General features: G+C 42.1%; 1 protein-coding gene across 1 annotated transcript; it reads left to right on the forward strand.

Annotated features, from left to right (window-relative positions):
* The first annotated feature begins 12,146 nt into the window (after positions 1-12,146).
* On the forward strand, positions 12,147-15,346 carry fgf3 (fibroblast growth factor 3). The gene is made up of 3 exons (XM_023827114.2): positions 12,147-12,438; positions 13,851-13,954; positions 14,975-15,346. Exons 1-3 carry the CDS (start codon positions 12,165-12,167, stop codon positions 15,344-15,346), a joined length of 750 nt encoding a protein of 249 aa, XP_023682882.2. The 5' UTR covers positions 12,147-12,164.
* The last annotated feature ends 1,453 nt before the right edge of the window (positions 15,347-16,799 follow it).

Raw genomic sequence — 16,799 nt, forward strand, 5'->3', positions numbered from 1 at the left:
GGCAGCCGAGTGCCAGGAAGGCTTCTGCCTTCGGTCTGCTGGCTGACGCCCAGGATGAGTCAGAAGATGTTTTACGTCACGTTACACAGCAACTGAGCACTGAAAAGCCAGAACATCTCATACAGTCTGGAAGAAAAATCAACCGGGCCAGTCTGGCATACTATCCAGAATCCTCCATACTATCCAGAATCCTCCGTACTACCCAGAATCCTGCATACTATCCAGAATCCTCCATACTACCCAGAATCCTCCGTACTACCCAGAATCCTCCATACTATTCAGAATCCTCCATACTATCCAGAATCCTCCATACTGTCCAGAATCCTCCATACTATCCAGAATCCTCAAAGGCAGATACATGGAGGAGTCTTGGAGTGGAACAGAGTGCAGGGCAGTAATTGAAGAACACATGAGCTGGATTGTTTAAGACATTAAGCAACGCTGTTTTCAATCCTGGAGAATCCAGACCGTTTGGTAGAAAGCATGGGATCCTCAAACATCCTCACTAAGACTCATGTTTAGCTACAACTTTTCTTATCTGTGACATACAATGAACATTCCACATTGTTCCATTATCATTTAATCACTCTCTCAGAATGATTCAGTGATTATCTCGGAGACTACCACGATCAGCAGTGCCTGCAGAAATTTTTGATTGTGGTGACCATCAGGGTAAGTTATCATCATGGGGTGGCTACCCCGATCTATGGCTACGCTTAGAAAATAAAATAATCCATATTTAATTTTTAATATTTTGATGTGGGTTAGGAAACGAGGTATTAGGGGCATTAATCCTGGTGATGATCAAAACATTTATAACGAAAGAAAAACAACTGAAAAGACAGCAACCTTTTTTTAAATTGCCACCTTTTATTTGAGTGGCCCAAAACAAATCGCTTACTGATAAGGAAACGGACCCAAAAAAGTGATGGGGGTGGTTTGTAGCTCAGCAGGTTAGAATGCTGCGCCTGGGATCGGAAGGTTGCTGGCTCCCATCCCCAGAGTTGGGCCCCCTCTTTATGAGAAGCGAGGCCCTTGAGTCCCCAGTTTCTGCAGTGATTGTCTGACTCTGCTTTCTCAAAAAAAAAAAAAAAACATGGAGATGTTCCTTTGAATAGAAACTTCAGCAGAATAAATTAAATGTAAACCTCAGTCCAAGGGCCTCAATGCAACATGACGAGAGCCACGATAAGGTTGCTTCATTCTCACTGGCGTTATGCTGCATTATTCTGAGGCACGGTAGGTCTGAAATCCATGTCACTGGCAGATAAAGTACTACACGCTGGGACCGCTAAATGGGACACCCAGACGTGCTCTTGTGAAGCGCGGTTTCTTTTTAAAGCACAGATCTCACATAAATAGTCAGCAGCCCTATTTGGTGCGGTGAGAAAGGAATTTTCTCCCAAAACCATATGTAAACAGATTGGGGAAAATAAAGCAACCGAACTGTATGTAAAAAAGGCAAAGTAACTAGGTGTCTCACTGACTGACTAACCGTAACCGGAACCCTCTCTCTGCACATATAATCTCACATACAGCTGTTACGCTTATCTTCACCATGCAGTAAAACACTGGCAACGCTGTCTTAGAGGAGACAAGGGCCAGCTATTCCGCGAGAAACTCTTTGGCAAGATTAAACACTAAGTGCGGCCCACAAGGAAGATTTCAAGGCATCAGAGCCGATAAATCATCACTCATCTGGAGGGCAAGAATTGCTTCCCAATGTATTCCTTCCTAAAAATAGCTCATCATTTCCATTGTCCATGCATACATCTTTAAAAAAACCCTCAGATATTTGGTTGTGTGATGTCATTTTCATTCCAGTTTTTCCAATAATTTATTAAAACCGCAACATGACACTAAACCAGGAAAACCAAATCCCTGGCATTTGGACTATGTGTGAAATACGCAAAAGCAAACCTTCTCTATGTAATTACAGTTAAGCTGTGGAAGGACATTCTCTACTGTTCCTGAGGTTTAGGGGAAACTTGTTGAACAGCTTTTCGTAAATAAACACACACACACACACACACACACATCCCACCTCCTCCTATTTCCCTGGTTCTGATGTCTAGATGTGACCAACATGCTCCCTCACTGACCATATGTGAAGCTTCTAGCACATTCCAAAGCCAAGTATCCACAACACACTTCCTGCTCGGTCTGAAAACATCTGAACTAACATCATGCCAAACACAAACCTGGCTATTGGCTAATTTGCTAATTAAACACTATGAAAAGGCTTTGAACACTAAACTGCATTTAGTAACAATAGCTGAGAAATGGAATAATTAAGAGTGGCTGAGCTTCTGCAGCGTGTCTCAAACACTCTGATGCTCATGATTTTAGCAGTTTTGTTCAACTCTATGCTTTCAAACAATATTTTAGAAAATTTGAAGATGATGGAGCGGTATTAGAGAAATGTCTCATGATTTCCTTCTCTTGACACTTCATTCCTCACAAGAGAGAAATTTATCGTTAGTTTTTAAATAGTGGAACTCGATTTCAGTTACTTTAGCTCATCTGCTCATTTAAAGTTAACAGTAAATAGATAGTAACTATTAAGACGTCTTCTTTGACTTCTCGTTGAATTGCTTTACATGTGGAGACACAATGGGACAGTACAGCTGTCATAATGCAGTGAAAGTTACTCACTATTCACAGAAACTTCTTTGTATCCACATCCAAGTTTATTTGCATCCTGTCATTCACTGGGTATGTTTTTTAGCCAGTAAGTGCACCTGTCCTGCCCTGTAAAGGGACCGGCATCCCTTCCAGGGTCTATCCCAACCTCGTGTCCACACTCACACACCAGTCACTCACACATCTACACCTATGGGCTATATGGTAACTCCAATTAGCCGCAGCATGTTTTTGGACTCTGGGGGGAAACCGGAGAACCCAGAGGAAACCCCACGACGACACGGGGAGAACCTGCAAAGTCCACACACACAGAACCACAATGAGAATCCAACCCTGGTCCCACTGCACCACCCCGACATACAGCAGCTCTCGTTAAATTTTAAAGACACATTTTTAATATAACACCCATGGGTGGCCTTTGACTAAGACTTACTGGTATAAGAGTGCGTTACTGGTTGTTAGTAGGTCTTTGCAGTCCTTGCTGGAGGAAAACAGACAGGTTTCATATGGCTATGTTACATATTTCAGGTTTTAATGAACACATTCCTACAGCTTTAGACAAACAACATCAAAAACCCCTCAGAGAGCCTCTCTAAACTAAAGGAAATTACATACAAAAGGAAAGTAGATTAACACTGGGAGATTAGGGCCCAGTGAGGTGCAACAGTGGAACACAAGTTGAAGGTTAAAGGAGAAAGCAGAACTTCAGTGAGGCTAAGTACAAAGTAGCAGCAAACATAGTTTAATATTTCACCATATTTCCTTCTTCTTGTAACAAATCAGTGCAGGAGAATTATGAGGAAATCACACTTCCACTCCTACTTATCTGATTATTAAAAACAAAATGTTTCCTAAACAAACAACCATAAAAGTTATTTCTGCAAACAATTACACTGGGAAACACTAAACTAGATACTGGAATATTTGTAAAGCTTTGGTTTTCTTGGTGACATATAATGACATATGACATTTTGGAAAAGATACTGTTTTTATATATCTTGCCAGTGTTTTTACTGCCTTTATCATATATCTTATATATTTTCATCCAACACTATGTACACATCTAACTGCTTTACATTTAAACAGATATATCCTGCCTGGACATTTTTATTAACATAATTCTAAATAAAGGCCCATTTGGAACATGAACTGACAGCATTTTGGACAGAAACACAAGTCCTGCATCGCAGGGCATGCAGGTGTGCTACAGGGGTCTCCCGCCGTGTGAGGAAACCCCCCTGCCTCCCCCACACACACATTTTCCCAATATAAGTTCGACATCCAAAGAAAGGGGAGGAAAAATTTCATCCTTCATCGAGCTCCCTGGCCATATGAGTACTACTGTATGTGGGACCAGCAGGTTCGAGCACAGACACGAACATCGAGACTGAAAAACAGCTTCTTTCCAAAAGCTGTGGCCGGACTCTAAGGCTGCTAACTCTGTTATTCTACACTTGACACTTTGTTTACACATTCACCACTTTATATCTACCCACTGTCACCTTATTACTCTAAATCCTGGTGTTATTTATTGTTTATTAACTGTTCTTTTATTGATTGATTGTTTACATAACTGTCCTTTGATGTGTGTCTTTGTTGCTGCTTACTGATGCCGCTAATCGATCTGAGCTGAACAGTGTCTCAATGCGTGATCATGCAATGTAGATGGACATATGAACCTGGCGGTCAGCATATCCACCTGCCGAACGCGAGCTGAGAAACAGCCTGCGTGCGTCATAACACTTGTTGACCATGCTCTTGTATTTGTTGCTTAAGGATCACCCCCCCCAACCCCCCCCGCCCCCCACTCATGTTTTTCACTTTTTGACTGTCCCACCCCTTAAAACCCCCTCCCCAGTTTTTTTAGATTTCCTATTCAACCAGGAATACCGGGGCAGAGAGGGAGGGGTGGAATTCAGTATTGTCACATAAAACCGGCATTTCTCGGCTTTCAAATATCTTATTGAGACCCTCGCAGCTTTGATATTTTAAGTACGTATCACAACAAAGGAGCAGCGAATAACTGGAAAGGTAATGCAGTATATTAAGGCCGCTAATGGCTTCGACTGTTGTGAGCGGTTCTCCCCGAAAGAAGAGACTCATCCCTTGAGCCCTATTTAGTTTCAAAGTGAGAGGAAGGGTGTGTGAGGGGGGGTGGTGGGGAGGGGGGGGGGGGTCACCTGCCTACTATGCATATCTCCGCAATACAATCAAAGTTATGTTTGATTGCTGTTTGAGAAGAACGTACGATATGGGACCCTGGGAACTCTGACTTGGCACAAACAAGATGTAAATACTGTCCTCCACACCAACGGTTCAAATGGAGAGCATGACAGAGGCCTGGGAGAAAGGGCTCTGTAGGGCTCAGCCCCTCATTCAGGCGATTTCCCCCCGAGGGTACCACCATACACAGCTACGATTTCTCTGTGCTCGTGTATTTTGACTGTGAGGTAAGCCGATAGGTGACTGGGCACCTCAGATCTCATGTTACTAGGATACCGCTGAGCCAACTAGGCATCTATGTGCAACGTGGAGGCAATAACAGATTTAAGCAATGCATTTGCCTTAGGGAAAATTACACGATAATAGTAAACCTCATTGCCTATGGTCACAATGCAGAACTGCTAAACTATCAGATCTCTTAGGATAGCAATACATACACAAAACACAGATTTGAATATCGCTGTAACATTTTGACTGATTCAACTCTATGTACAACACAATCTCGCTGGCTGTGTCTGTCAACAGAGAGACTGTTTCAGTTTCAGTCTGAGTGATTATTTTAAATTAATGGACCAAGAAAGGTAACATATCAACGCTTCAGTAAACCAATACCAGCACAAAATGCCACCTGAACCTAGAGCAGCTACAGAAAATACACCCGAAACCCCCCCCCCCCCCCCCCCCCCCCGCAAAGCAAGCAGTCTTTCGTGAATTTAACATTTAATTTCATTCAATGAAATCGGTCAGAAGTCCTGCCACCTGTTACTCTATTGTAAAAGTGGGCAAGATATCAAAGCATTTGCATGTGCTGACAGAGGGGTTTATGCCAGAGGCTGCACTTGATGCATTGCCTCATAAGGCAGCAATGTGTTAAATAGAAAAATAACATTGTGAAGCAGCAGTGTGATGTCGCAAAGCACTGTCTCCCTGGTATCTTACTCTGACTTATAGCCCAAGCCGGATGGTTAGCATGTGGCTACGGCTAAGGACATGCCTGTTCCTCATTAAGCTCATCCCCAGCCCCAAGCCGGATGGTTAGCATGTGGCTACGGCTAAGGACATGCCTCTTCCTCATTAAGCTCATCCCCAGCCCCAAGCCGGCAGCCCAGTACCCTCACGGCCTTTAAAGGCTCCGTTGTACACAACCCAAAGCTGTTTGTACCTTTACTTCTCATTGTCTCACACTTATTTAAAAGCCTACAAGCTTACTTACTGTTTGCAATCTTTATTTAGTAACACTAAAGGTCATGGTTTTAGTAATTTATGAACACATTCATAACAAATAATAATGCATTTGTAAAGCATTATAAACATGGCTATAATAATGTATAAAAAGGCATATCACAGTACAGTCATGTGTATTATGCATTATGAATGCTTTATGAAGGTATCCTTCAACAAATATCCTTTTCGCTAAACACCCGCCATTCCCCACATTCCAGCCTGTGCTGTTTTCCATTTCGGTTTACACGGCGTAAACCCTCGAGTCTGGTGACACATTCCCAGGATGCAGTGCGGGAAGGCTTTTCAGTCTCTGGTCACATCCAGCAGGACTGGCATCCCATCTAGGACGCACTGCAGCCTTGTGCCCCACGCTGCATGTATCTAGTGATAACTAGATCATTTACATGGACACAATGTAATATAGCCACAACATCACCAATGCCAGACCTGAACAGTGTGTCAGCTCTTCATAATAATTAGTTTAAATGGGGACTAACAGCTGGCAGGAATTAAAAGGCAGTTATTATGAAGCTATACTTAAAGCGTTCAAAATGCCATGAGATTGATTTCCAGGAGGGGTGCGGCAGTCGCTCTGAGCTAACCACTTAAGATACCATCTTGCAGTTTTCCCCCCGCACGCCTTTATAAAGTGCCTGTTACATTGTATCAAGCCAATTTTTCTCATTTAAAGGAAATGCTTCCATCATATCGTGCCTTTGTTTATAATTGAATTTAACGGCCCCGGGGCTCCAGCCACTGGAAGGGCTACTTGCAGCCCAAGAATCAAATGTGTGGCATTAACATAGCTTAGCGTCGTCAGCTCAAAGACCCCTGAAAGATGTCAGCAAACACCGTTTAAGTGAGAAGAGTCATTCGGGGGGGGATGCCTGTCAACACCCCCAAATTACCCAGCCCGCGGATGAGCACTGCGGCATGCTGAGGTGGAGGAGGACGACCGGGAAGTATTCTGAAATGAAGCTCGGGGGCAGGACGGTCCTAATGAGACTGGGAATCCCCTTGGTGATGCCCGCAGCAGCCAGCGAGCCTCTGTGGCCCAAAACAGCTATAGAGTGATATGCCTCTCAGCGGAACGCACATCTGCACACAACCATTATGCGAGTCATTGAAGATCCACTCTGCCACAAAGTCAATACCCCAGAGATCATTAATTCAGCCCCAATGGACTAATCTCACTTGTTTCTTACTAGTAATTATACTCTCTGATTTAATGGTTGCTGAAATTTCCATGCCGACCCATGTGACTGTGAATACCAAACCATTAATTTCAGAAAAGTTTAATGATGAACCATAGCGAATACTATCAACAAATGGCTACTCTGGAATGATCAGAAGGAAGAAGTTTCATTAACTCCAACGACACGATTCAGTCGTCCAACAGAAACATTTTTACTTTAATTGACAAATTAATGACAGTTGCACCTTCTTGCTATTAACAGGTGTCCATCGTGGAATCTGTCACTCAAAATGAGCAGAAAACTATTTTGCAATTTGACAGGTTTCCCTCTATATCCTCCCCCTGAAATATGATGTAACGTGCTGCAGGAGCAGAATGTGCATGACGCAGGGGCCCGGTCGCATCCCGTGTAAATGTCAGCGGCCCGTCTTCAAAGGGGCCCTGGGAACAATGGCCACGCCGCAGAGTTGCCCGCCTCCCCATCTCTCCCCAGCCATGAGCGGGCTGCATTCTCATTCGCAGGTCCCTGCTGGGCGCCCTGTCCCACCGTCCGTGGCTTTATATTAAAGGGAAATTAGGTGACATTGAGTTTCAAATTAGCCGCTGACAGCTACTGCATCTCTGTCGCTGGGGGGGGGGGGGGGGTGGCGACGACACCTTCCAGAATTGATCCGACGGGCTCTGGGGGTAGGGGGCAGGACGGTCGACTGCTGTCAAACTGAGGGACACACTTATTTTTACAATATACCAGTGCCTCCCTTCGTCTGACTAGCTAAACACAAGCACCGTGCAAGTCAATAACCAGACGAAACAACATGTTCACGTGTTTTGAAAGAATGACTCATTATTTATCAGAGATTCCCCCAAGCTGCCAGCTGATCACAAACCCACCACAGCCGTCTGGGTGTTTCGCTGGTGATGCCAGCTTAGGGCCCAGCGACTGTGTTCCATTGCAGGGAGCAGAGCATTCGGACAGGACCTAAAAAGGCCGTCTTTTTTTTAAACCCAGAGGCGTGCATTCAAAGAGACCCAGAGATATAAGAGAGCGTATCCAGTTTCAAGTGAGAGAAGACCTTCCTTTTATACTATAGTTTGAAGTGCTGTTTCCTAATCGGCCGCTGCTCTGATGGATACCTGCTCTCACAAAGGTGAGGTGGCAGGGTGAGCTCATTCCTTTTCTGTGTGAGGTGTTCAAGCTTCATTTAGCCTGAGTGCCCAAGTGCCTCCTCCGGACTAAAGTGTTGTAAATTTCCTCTGCAAGGATCGATTCCAGGTGAATATCTAGAGCAAGGTGACAAGAAAAAAAAAAACACGGAGAACATGCAGATTAAGAGCAGTGGCAACAATTTTTTTTCACAATTATTATGATAAAAAATACTCCTTACCGAAAAAAATAAAATAAAATCACATTTTCCATTAAAAAATCAATAGACACTAACTAAAAGAATCAGACAGATCAGGTCAATAACATGCACATGATGATTATTTTGGTAAGAGCCCTCTAGAGTTTTTCCATTCTCACACTCAATTAAAATGCAATAATAATAATAATAATAATAAATGAGGCGAAATTTTAAACAAATAGAGCAACAGTGTCAAAATAAAATGACAATAACACGCTAATAATTATATCTACTGCTTGACAACCATGAGAAATGACATGAGAAATGCGCGCATATCTGTTTTTTTTTCTTTTTTAAGGTACACTTTCTGTTAAGGTACACTTCCATTCATAAAGGAGGCGCCTAAGAAGATGTTTAAATATACTAATATTGTTGATAATTTCGAATAAATGCAGTGTGCGTATATCAGAACATTTCAGATAGCAGAACAGGGGGCAAGAGGCATTTCCTATAGACGCGCCGGAAAAAGCATGAAAGGGTTAACGATGCTAAAACTGACCTGTTGAAACGGGGTATGGGAATGAAATGGTTGCCAATTTGTTTGCAATGGGTTCGAACTGTACGGGAGTCCTTTTAGCCCTGACAAGCAGGTGAGATCAAAGTAAAGCGGGACAAAAGGGGCTCAGCAGCGATTTGTCAGTGGACGAAAGGCAGCCCCGTCTGGGAAAGTGGCTGCAGCCTCGGCCGCGCCCTCAGATCACTAGCGCACCAAAAAGAAAGGATGGCATGAGAAAAAGTACAGCAGAAAAGGTTCAAAGGTCAGTCTGATTTGATTTGGAGTATTGGTACCTCCTTTTTTCCACAAAAGAGCCAAGAAAGCGAACCAGTGCCTAATAACCATTGTAATCTCGCAAAAGACTCTTTGTGTGCACGATTTTTTGGAATGTATGGGCAATTAAAAGACAACGACGAAATGTTTCTTTCGCGTAAATCTGTAAATCTGTGTTACTCACAGGCGAGGGACACAACAACCGCTATCAGATTTCTTGGTAAAACACATACGTTTATGATTTAATGAAATTTCGGGGGGGGGGGGGGGGGGGTGGCTACCAGCGCCAGTAAATGATGGGATATAAAATTTAACTTAATGGAGAACAAATGTAATATTTAGTGACACAAACACATTTAAAGGCACAATATTACTGTTTAATATTTAATAATAGTTTAATAATCGAATAATCCATCGTCGAAAGAGGGTTTGCAAATGCACCGAACAAACCAATTGAAATATCAGACAAACAACGGCGTTAGGCTGCCAAGCTGTCAAAGTAACAGCGAGCGAGCACTTTACGATTCCCCACATAATCCTAAAGGATTTGGGATGTTTTATGTTTGAACTAGTAATGGCTTTTTAATTGAAGAGGGAGGTGGCTCTTCGATTGACACTCCCACCTCCTTGGTATTTATTGCACTTACAAATTGAAGCTTCCCCTTCTATTGAATTTAAGATTTACGAGAGATAATCATTTGCTAGGGGGGTGGACAAAATTTGTTTACCATATACGCACAACAACAACAACATCGCAAACAGAATTCTATCGCGACGACTGCACATGTATCATTTCTTAACACTCAAGTGAACAATGATTGCAATTTTAGAAAACTGTAAAAAAAAAAAATGCTGGTCTTTTGTGGCAGCGTAAAAAGTCGATAAAATACATAGTTTGACCCATGGCACTAAGAGTATAACTGTGGACTTTCATGCTATTGGCTATTAATAAACCACAGTCAGGAAGACACGTCATATATAAAACCACAATCAAACCACATCAAAGATTCAGTCAGAAACTGTCGAGGAAAGTGTTTGAATTTGATTTCTTGTTTAATGAGCCTGCATAGGCTAATTAAAGAACAATACACTAATTTCTAAAAGCAAGTTAACTGTGTGACGAAGCAGATTTTTTTTATTTTATTTTACAGATTAACAACGCATTCCTGAGAGGTTCTGAAGCATAACACTGAGCGCAAATTCTACTGTTATACCAAAGGGTGGAGGGACTTACGGATTATGGTGCTAATTATGGAAATTGAAACCATAACGGAACGAAGATGGAAGCAATTTCAGCAAAAGTGATGTACGCGTTATTCTTCCACCCGTCAACTCCATCCCTCGTGCGGCTTCAATGCTTTAAACACGTTTATTCAGAGATATTCATTACTATACCCGTACAGTGAAACGAATATTATACATGTAGGCCTATTATATTTCATTTCAGGAAAAGCATCTAAGATAAATGAATTATAATAAATGGGATTAAATGTTTAAAGTGCAAACAAGACAAATAAAGCTGTGGAGACTTTTTCATAACTGGAAAACCTGCAACCTACTGCTATGTGTGTGTATCTATTATAAAGTGAATAACATGCGTGAATCTGGCAACCTTTTAGAAATCCCCCCCCCATGCTACTTTAATTTGGGAGAAAATCCGATGCATTTACATTCTGCATTAAAACAGTCTGCATTTTACGCTTGGCTGTAAAAAATTAATTAGCAAGGAGATACTTGGCAGGGAAAAATGACTGGAATATGTTATTTCGAGAATGCAAAGATAGAATCGCATTTTATGAAAATTTTGGAGCAACTTGTATTTATGAAAAATAAAGTACACAAGACTTAACGACCGCAGAAGTCCTTATAAATATACGAGTTGTAGGTAGGGCATATTATTTTTATATACAAGTCAATCTATTTATAATAAACGGCTCTACTCATATGTTGGAACAGAATCATCCCATTTATTTCAGCTGTTTCGAATATATATCCTTGTGTGTCCCCATGTGTGAATCGCTCCATTTTAGCATCTAAGATAGTTGCACGTAATGCGGATTGAGATAGATAGTAGCACGCCCGAGGGAATATACATCGCAAAGCTCAGACTGTGTAATTTTCGAATGTATAATTGGCCTTTTGGGTTTTTCAAAGGAGCATCTGAGAAGAAACTCTGCCCTCCGTTGGGCCCTTCTTTGTGATGCGGTTTTCTGCAATAAGCCACACTGTGTAATGCTGTGTAATTTTATCCACGCTGCACTCTCATAGTTCACACAAGACTGATACCTTGCCTCCCTACCCCTTTGTATCAATTGGTCAAAGTTAAGGCTATTGTTGGCGGAAGGTTCTTTTATTCCTGCGCGCTGTCGATCAGTGAAACCTCACGACAGCCTCCCTTGTGAAATTCGTTTGTTTTTGTGCAGTTTATTTGGAGAGCAAAAAGAAAAAAGAAAAAAAAGTACTGATGATTATCGCTTGGATTATTCCTCGCCGCTGTCACTTCGGGCATCCTAATCGATGACTTGAGGTTACTAGATCACTGCCAATAAAAAGGAGAGATCGAGGCAGATAAAATTGCCAATGTTACGTGGGCTGGACCAATGCGCTTTGCTCGCAGTGCCGAGGCAAACAAGACTTCTTTGATGGGACCCCTTGAGTCAGTTTTTTGCATTCTAGCAAGCGGACTAAGATTTTCGGCCATGCCACAATGGTTATAATTCTAGCCTGGGTGTTGCTGAGCTTCTTGGATCCCAGTAAGCAGGACTTGTCTCCGATTCTGGGTAAGACTCCGAAGGAGCCCTGTGCCACGGATCAGGCATGTGACCCTCGGCAGCGGAGAGATGCTGGGGGACGTGGTGGTGTTTATGAGCACCTTGGAGGAGCACCAAGACGCAGGAAGCTTTACTGTGCCACGAAGTACCATCTGCAAATACACCCAAATGGGAAAATTGACGGATCTCTCGAAGAGAACAACCCATACAGTAAGTAGGTTTTCTTTGCACATAATGCCTCGTTTAAATGTAACGAGCTTCAGGTAAACAGTGTATAGGTAGGAGGTCAGCGATATTGTACACATAACTAATCTGAGTACCATTTCAAATTCAATAACTTATTTGAATTATCTTCATGCATTGCTATGCCTCGTGTGAACTTCAAAGTAACTATAATTTTAATAACTGAAAGTCCGTCACTGTACTTTTGAAAATGAGCAAACGATCCAGTGATCAATAACTTTTTCCCTCTGTAAATTCAAATGTGACATTTAGTACATTGTAGTGATCTGTATTTTCCCCGAATAATATTGTTTTATGAGATTACTAGCTATAAAATTACAAATATAAACATACTGTTCAAATAGACATCACCTTTACAGCCCTTGAACGACTAATTTGAAAATGTTACATAGAGTGTTAAGTCGGGCACATATTTTATGAGAATGTATAAGCTTTTTAAATAAAAACAAGTTACATGAGAAATATTGATAGGCTACCGAAAGGAAAACGTGCATGCTTTGATCTTTATTAACTGCTCATATGACCTGCTCGTATAAATATTGTTTTCGTTTATTTTTATACTGAATATGCGTACCAATTTGCCATAAACATTGCACTTTGCAGTCAGCTATTTAGTGTCCTGACAGGGATTATCTTGATTATCCAACAACAAAAAAAATTCTTGCAGGATATGCTTGAATAAGGGCCGATGAAAACTGAATTTCCTAAAGAATATTGCTTAAGTAAGGAAGCGCTAATATTATTTTTTTCTACTTTTTTGCTGTCGAAAGAGTGAATTTGCTGCATTTTAGACCAAGAATGCCAGACTTTAAATTGGCTTTAAATTGTTTTTTTTTTTTTTGGTTCAGGATTAATCGAACCTAGAGTTCAATGTCATTCGGCTTTTCTTTGGATTGCCCGTAAATCTCATTGACCCATGTCAGAGTTTAATCCAACTCATTGTCTAAAGTCTCAATAAATGGTGAGTCGATTCTTTGTAGAAGTCAAACAAGCGAGCGTTTCTGCTAATCGCTTACCCTTCGCTTTCATAGCAGGCAGGTAATTGCTGCCGGCACTCTTTGTCCCATTTATGGAAGGCAAGGGAGAGAACTTTGGGTAAAAGACGTCTAATCCAGTATATCAACGTGGGCGACTTTATTGTCTGTTCTTGATGGTATTTAACTTGGAAGCTGCGTATAAAATCTGGCCCCTACTTGTGGTTTTTCAATACCCGCTTCGAACTGTTATTGATTGTGTAGTTTTTAATTAGGTGAACACACACTTCTTAATAAGGTCGTTTAGTTTGCACTGCAGATTCAGGAGATTCCTCCCAAAATAGGCGCGTTGCCCTGGATTTTAATCGATATATTAACACAATGCTCTGTCTTGGTTCGCGATAGGTATATTGGAAATCACAGCGGTTGACGTCGGAGTGGTGGCGATAAAGGGTCTGTTTTCTGGCAGATATCTGGCCATGAACAAAAAAGGACGCCTCTACGCCTCGGTGAGTATATACCACCTGACATTTTTAAAACCCTGCATCTATATGCGTATATCGGACCACAGGCGTCAGACTCCTCGCTTCTCTAAGGTGTTGCACATATTCTTCTCATTCAAATTATTTTCAGCGGGGGTTCTCTTACAGATGCTAAAAATCAAATGTGGTTCTCCTACCACTTGTTTATTACGGCACTGTAGTATGTTAACATACACCGAGTCTGCACTTCTGTGGCTTCTCAGTCAAGCTGGTGGAACATATCTGTTACTAAAAAGGTCCAGTTTTTTTAATAGAATGATGTAGAATATGAACTCAGCCTACAGTAGCCTGAGGAGACGGTTCTTCATAACTCTCCATTCATAGCCTCTTACTGCAGGCAAGAACATCATTCATTCCCAGCTCTCAGGTGATTCGATATCCATGTTCAAGTGAATGAATGTATGCGATCATTCAGTGTCCATGGTGAATTTCACACTGTAACTATATAGTATGTACAGTACCATCTGAAAGCATGCATCTTCCATAACTGCTAATCCAGTACTGGGTTGTGGCGTCATGTTATGTCATTCTAGACAGAATGACAGAGCATTATGGGGAATGCAGACATACACACAAACCTACAATTGCACACACTACAGATGATTCAGAGGCACCAATTCACAGAGACTCCACACAGGTAGAACCAGGATTGGGATTTAAACAACGCTGCCAATTAAGCCACCGATTAAAAACAGCTGTCATACCATGACCCTTATCCAACAGACACAATTTCCATTTTTTTATGTCAGTTGAGGCTGCAGGGTGAGTCAGTCCTCAGAGGAGCTGGGAATTAAGTACTTTGCATAAGGGCCCATTAGGGAAACGACCCAGACAACCTGGGGATTTGAACTAGCAGCCTTCTGATCACAAGTACACCTTCCTGACCCACTGATCCACACACCATCAACCATAAACAGATTTATTTTCTTAAATGTGAAGATTTCAGATCACAGAATCACTGACAGAGGCTTTGTACTTCTTCCTAAGGAGGTGTTTAACCAGGAGTGCGAGTTTGTGGAGCGGATCCATGAGCTTGGCTATAACACTTACGCCTCCCGGCACTACCGGACGGCGCCCCCGTCACCCCCGGGCGCCAGGAGGCGAGCCAGCGCTGAAAGATTGTGGTACGTGTCCATCAACGGGAAGGGCCGGCCCAGGAGGGGCTGCAAGACACGCCGGACAGAGAAGGCCTCGCTCTTTCTGCCCAGGGTACTGGGAAGCAAGGACCACGAGATGGTACACCTGTTCCATACCAGCCGGGGGTACCAGGAGAACGCCCTGAGGCGGGCGGGACGGTCCGAGCGAAGGCGGAACAGGGAGCGGAAGTCATCTGCCACGTCCAAAAAGTCAGACGACTGACATGCATCAGGCTCAACTTTTCCAATCAAGTCTCGTGTTGAGACGCGACTGTGAACCGGAACGGACGTTTGCATCACTGTGGAGATGATGATAGTGCCAAACCCTCTATGAGGACACAATGAACTTTTCCTCCACAGAGCAGCAGGTGCTTTTGTGTTGCAGGAAAGATGGTTCCCAAATGAAAAGTCTTATATCTACATACAACAGGTATATGTGAGTGACTTTACAGGACCAAAAACAATGCTGCTGCAATATCACATTCAAAACTGTAGGTTGCTGGTTATCAGAAGCTATGCTGCCCATTTAGTATTCGAAGACAAATGTACTATATATATGTGTGTCACTTTTACTGTAAGTTTTCATAAATTCAGATTGTGTTTACATTCTTATAGTCTGGGGAGTTTATTTTGCATTTAGGTCAGTATGTTTGGTACAGCTAAATAAACCATTCAAGTCTACGAATATACAGCAAAGCACTTTGCGAAACTTGACAGGCTACTGTTTTAAACTGCAAAAAAGTACATTGTATGTTTCTGATGTTTGCCTATTTATTTGGATCCATTGTTCTTTAAATTATTGATGGCATACTGTTTTGACTCGCTCCTTGTTATTGATCTCATGTTGTTGTTTTTTAATAACATCCTTATGACCATTAATGTACACAGTATTTGTGCTCCTTGGGTTTTTATTTTTAAAATGCTATAATATTTTACCTTCCATTCTGGATGTCTGGATGGCATGATATGTCTGATATGACATAATATAGTTAATTATTAGGTCATTAGTATCAGACAAATAGTAGTTTGGCAATCAAAATTAAGTCACTAAGTAGTTCATTTTTAAAATACACATCAAAAGTTTAAAGTAAGTGGTTTACATTAGATAAATTACACGGTCTGGCCAAAAGGATGTGGGCACCCCTATTAATTAGAGGAATTTCCTAATTAAGCCACACCCATCGCTGACACAGGTATATAAATAAGCACAGTCATATCATCTCTTGCAACATATATTAGTAGCAGAGTAGGTGGTTGTACAGGAGCGGGGTGACATTCCACATGGCGTCATCATAGGACGCCATCTTTCCAACACGTCAGTTTGCCACATTTCCGCCCTGCTAGAGCCACCCTGCTCAACCACAAGTGAAGTGACAGTGAAGGCCAAAATGTCTGGGAGCAAGTTCAGCTGGGAAGTGGTAGGACATACAGGCCCACAGAAAGGGACCTGATCACCCAACATTAACATCCAACCTGATTGGGAGCAAATCCCACCAGCAAGGTCCCAGCATCCAATGGAAAGCCTTCCCAGAAGAGACGAGGATATTATAGTCGCAAAGGGTGGACCGACATCACATTAACACGTTGAAGAAGCTGGTGTCCACAAACTTTTGGCTATATAATGTGTTTGGGAGACTAATAAATTACATGGGAATATGTTAATTGTGGTTTTCTTT

Source organism: Paramormyrops kingsleyae, chromosome 13 (assembly GCF_048594095.1).
Source record: "Paramormyrops kingsleyae isolate MSU_618 chromosome 13, PKINGS_0.4, whole genome shotgun sequence".
In the NCBI taxonomy this organism is placed as follows: domain Eukaryota; kingdom Metazoa; phylum Chordata; class Actinopteri; order Osteoglossiformes; family Mormyridae; genus Paramormyrops; species Paramormyrops kingsleyae.

Bases quoted from the DNA above. Each gene is read 5' to 3' on its own strand.
- fgf3 (XM_023827114.2), top strand. From the start codon at position 12,165: ATGGTTATAATTCTAGCCTGGGTGTTGCTGAGCTTCTTGGATCCCAGT. The intron at 12,439-13,850 runs GTAAGTAGGTTT...GGTTCGCGATAG, and splicing joins CGAAGAGAACAACCCATACA to GTATATTGGAAATCACAGCG. The intron at 13,955-14,974 runs GTGAGTATATAC...CTTCTTCCTAAG, and splicing joins AAGGACGCCTCTACGCCTCG to GAGGTGTTTAACCAGGAGTG.